The 4,765-nt window shown below is 38.2% G+C and overlaps 1 protein-coding gene across 1 annotated transcript; it reads right to left on the reverse strand.

Annotated features, from left to right (window-relative positions):
• Positions 1–2,353: 2,353 nt before the first annotated feature.
• LOC147445171 (uncharacterized) lies at positions 2,354–3,712 on the reverse strand. Its single transcript, XM_086528176.1, has 2 exons — positions 3,515–3,712; positions 2,354–3,394 (listed from the first exon to the last, which is right to left on the reverse strand). Exons 1-2 carry the CDS (start codon positions 3,710–3,712, stop codon positions 2,354–2,356), a joined length of 1,239 nt encoding a protein of 412 aa, XP_086384302.1.
• Positions 3,713–4,765: the final 1,053 nt, after the last annotated feature.

The following is a 4,765-nucleotide window of genomic DNA, read 5'->3' on the forward strand; positions in this document are numbered from 1 at the left end:
ATCAAGTGTGTCTAACTTTAAGTGAGAGCCACAATGCAATTTGAACTTATTGCTATGAGCTCGCTAGTTGTAATACTTCCTTGAATACAATGTTTGGAGTGTAGTAACACTCTGCTTGAGTGTTTTCAGTATTTACAACAATCCTCATAGAAGCTGCACTTCGTACACGTGACATTGCAACATACAACTGTCCATGAGAGAAGATCGATGACTCAAGATATAGACCAAGAATTCCAAGTGTTTGCCCTTGTGATTTGTTGATAGTCATCCCAAAAGCAAGCCTGATTGGAAATTGACGACGCTTCATTTGAAATGGAAGTCCCTGATGGCTTCCAATAATAAAGTCAATCCTTGGAAGAAAAACTCTCTCTCCAATATTTGATCATGTAACTATCTCTGCCTCAATTACCTTATGATGAAATTGCTTGCATATCAATCTAGTTCCGTTGCATAATCCACGTCTTGGATCCAAATTGCGCAGCAACATGATAGGAGCATTTTCTTTCAAGACTAAAGCATGAGGTGGAAAACCACCACCAAGAGTAAGGCTATTCAGATATTCAACTGTGTACAAATGTGTGTTTTCCTCTGACATACAAATTGAATCTGCACTCAGATACTCTTTGCAATCTCCATGCATTCTTCGCAATGCATAGTCATTAATTAAATCCACCTCTTATTCCGTGGAGCAAGTATTGCTCGATCTCTGAAAAAAGTTGCATGATCTTGCAAATGACACAAATCTCCATATATAAATCTTAGAAGATATGCCAAACTATTTCCTGGAAGCATCATGTGTGAAGGTATTTTGACTCTATCTAAGTCTCCTCCATCATCCATAACCCCATTGCCAATATCAAGCACCCAACGAGAAAAACTTTGTTGAAGTGAATTTGAACCACAATCAACTATACGCATATTTTTGGTAAGCCTCAGTATCTTCGTGTATTTCCATATGTGAGAATGACACAACGAAGCATTTACAATGTCTGTACAACTACCTTTTGGTACAACAGGTAGTATTTGTCGAAAGTCACCTCCAAGCAAAATGACTTTCCACCAAACAAAGTATCTCGCTACATAATATCTCTTAAAGTTCTGTCCACTGCTTCAAATGCATAGCGATGTGTCATGGGAGCTTCATCCCATATAAGTAAAGCTGCATTCCTCAGAAGTTCTGCAAGTTGACTATTTACCTTTATATTGCAAGTTGCTTCAGAGTGAAGCTCCAAAGGTATCTTAAACCTAGAATGAGCAGTTCTTCCATTACTCAAAAGCAAAGCTGCAATACCAGAGGATGCACATGCAAGAGCAACTCTACAACTTCCTCGCACTCGTGAAAGAAGTGCATTATATAAGTAAGTTTTTCCTGAGCCACCAAGACCATCCAAAAAAAAAACCTTCCCTGAATGTGTGTCAACAGCTTGTAGCACTTGGTAATATGCATCTCACTGATCCTCATTTAAGGAAGTTTCCATACAATCTGCTATACGACACTGTTCATCAACATTGAACATTTTTTCTTCAGCCATAGCACCATTTTCACTTAAGGATACCAATGTTGAGTCTATTGCAGGCAACATATAATCGCAAAGCCTCTTGCCATGTTGTTGCAAAAAGCATTCTATATGAAGCAAAGCTTGATTTTTTGCCACATCAAATCGCACACTTGCATCTGAAATACACATTCTTAGGGCATAAACATAGTCCTCACAAAATTCAGTACAAAACCTATCCCAAAGAGCAGCTGGATGAAGTGGCTCACAAAAAACTAATATGATTGCAAACAGTTGTCTCAATTGCATTCCATTTTGAAAAAAAAGATGCCTCTTGGAGGCAAATTGACCATTCTTCATCATCTTGCAATAATCCTCTGGCTATACATGCCTCCTTGTATGTATCATAGATGTGACCATCATACATACGCAAGTCTTCAAAACACTTACATCCCTTGCAAATATTGAGAAGCATTCGTAGGTAATAAACCTCACCAGCAGTAGGGACAATATTATACATTCTTCCAATAGAAACACCCTGTTGTCGTGGAGACCATGCCTTTCGACTTTTATTCCATACCCAACCATTTGGAAAGTCGGTATATGTGAAGCTATTTGCTTCAGGATAATTTTGATTTGCAACAAACCATTCTGTCAAGGTAGTTTTTCTATTTTGCTCATTATCTAGAAAATGTGATACATCATCACCATCTTGAAATGTAACTATATTCTGCAATGGAAGGTGTACTTGCAATCGTTGAATAGCTGGCCTTTCACTATGCATGTTGAAGCCAAATATTCTCTACATAGCCTCAGATGCAGAAACATAACGTGCATTGAGATAACTCTTGATCTCATCAGTCATCTTGAAGGACAACAATGGCTCGATCATGTCCCTTGTAGACATACTTATAAAGATATTTCACGGCAGTGACAGTTGAGCAAATCTCCACATTAATATGGTCTTGGTATCTTAGTGATAAGAGAGGGCTGTAAGGCACAACCCAACGATTATCTAAATTGTAATTTTTAGACGTAACAAACCTTCCATCATCTCTTCTCATATACACAGGATATCCACTTTCGTTTACATTTGTAGACGTAGAAAATGTTCGTGGAAACTTGAATCTACACTTACCATCAACCATACAGGGAGAACGTGGATTCAAAGGACCACGTGGCCCATGAACATTACAATGACTCACTACATCAAATAATTCTGGAAACACATTCTTGTCAGGGAGCTCTGCACAAACCAACTTGTCATAGTGTAATGTATCTATGGGTTTATATTCGGATGCAAGTATCAACAATATATGTGCATGAGGAAGACCTCTCTTCTGAAATTCAATCACTGAAACATGTCCAATCACCTCCCCAAATACGGCTTGCTTGATAAGTAAATGCATCATATCTTGGAACTTCTGATAAAACACTCGTACAGTCAGATCAGGATGATCAACAGCACTTTGTCTAGGTAGTAATGCATCATCTATTTCCTTCCATCGTGGATTACATGTGAATGTGATGAAGAGATCCGGTTTTCCCCTACTATGAACAATTGCCATTGCATCTTGAAATAGTTGGCACATATATCTTGGACCACTAACAAAAGACGAAGGCAAAACAATTCTACGGCCAAAATTTTGACCTTCAGCCCTCTCTAAGCCATCTCTAGCCTCAAACATGTCAACCAATCCTTGGTACACTTCACCACAAAGTGTTTTTTGGTTATTTCGCATCCACAAAAGCCGTGACTCCTCTAGAGTACTATAAGCATCCACGACATACTGTTGTAATCGCCTACCTCCTTGAAGAAGACACTCCACAATATCATCTCTTATTTGTAAGCGAAAGACATAATATTGCTTTTGACTCAATTTTTTTCCATTGGTAGTCTGTAAATAAAGATGCCACCCATCCTCTCCACTTGGAAATAATAAAACATACAATAAGGACATGTAAGCTCGATGCATACTGGAGATTCTTTTCAAACCCCCGTGTCAAAAATTCAGTACAATGTCGCGATAGCCAATATTTCTATCATCCCCTTGTCCTGGCATAATTGCAGCAACTTCAGAACCCCTTGGATCAAGATATTGCCAACCATCAGAACGATGCTCCGCAATAACCATCCTCATATTGGGTACAATAGCATCTCCAGACAAAGAAGCAGCAGATCGTAGAGCATTTGCATAAGGATTTACTCTATGCATCATCACTTGTAAACACTCTAGAATACTACAATCTAAATTTGAAACATGATGCAACCTGTTGCTCAACTCATGTTCGGTATCAAAAAAATATAATTGTGCAAAGCGTGGGACTTCATTTTGTCCTTCGGCTGGCACTAAAGAACCAATGCTATGATAGACATAGCCATGAACCTTAAAAGTTTATACACCTCTCCCACCATAATTAATAGTCTCATCAATATGGGCACCAAGAGACACAAATGCCAATGCATTATTATATCCTCGAATGTTTTGTAAGAACTGTCTACTTTTTGTTGTGGTTGAGCTCATCAAATCTTTCAATTCATTTGGTGGCTCATTCAAAGGAAGTAATTGGACTTTTCCATCAGAGCAGCAATATTTGCCCACAAATATTTGGATAGTCTTTCCTTCGTCCTTCCAGGCCTTTGCTCCGTATTTGGAGCAAACATAATCTAAGCTTCCTAAATTGTGCAACACACACTTTTTGGATAGAAATGGTGCCATAGAGTTGTGATGTAAAAGGAGAGATGTTGGATATTCAAAGCGGATGGACAAACAATGCTTTTCTACTTTAGAATAGTTTCCCTCTACTAACATTCATGGCTTCAGAGTTTCCTTCATGTACATCATGCATTCTTTGCCTTTCATTGCACTGCAATAAAGTTCCAATAGTACTTTGTAGTGAATGCCTTGTTCTCTCTCGTGCTATTTGGCGCCTCGCCTTTCGCGAATCATCACAAAGTCGACTACGTCGTGCATGACCAGGTGATAATATACGTGGTCCAGATACCATCTATGAAATCAGGTGCAAATAGATCTCATATAAATACAATATACCTGATATAATTTGGATCTGTCACTAAAAGAACACTCTTATGCATAATAAAAATCAATATAAACTGAGACATCTAACTATATCGCCTAACCTAAATACATTTGACACATTGATGGTGACTCAATTAAAAAGTACAGTTTGATGAAGATATAGCATAACATTACATATTTCTACCATAAGTAGGAATAAATGCATTTGACACAATGGCTTGACTCAAT

This window comes from Adiantum capillus-veneris, chromosome 13 (assembly GCF_014529385.1).
Source record: "Adiantum capillus-veneris isolate H3 chromosome 13, ASM1452938v2, whole genome shotgun sequence".
NCBI classification, from domain to species: Eukaryota; Viridiplantae; Streptophyta; class Polypodiopsida; order Polypodiales; family Pteridaceae; genus Adiantum; species Adiantum capillus-veneris.

Excerpts from the sequence above, each read along its gene's own strand:
- LOC147445171 (XM_086528176.1), bottom strand. The coding sequence starts at position 3,712 with ATGCATAGAGTAAATCCTTATGCAAATGCTCTACGATCTGCTGCTTCT. Across the intron at positions 3,395-3,514 it reads ATATTGGCTATCGCGACATT|ACTACCAATGGAAAAAAATT; the intron begins GTACTGAATTTT and ends CTTTATTTACAG.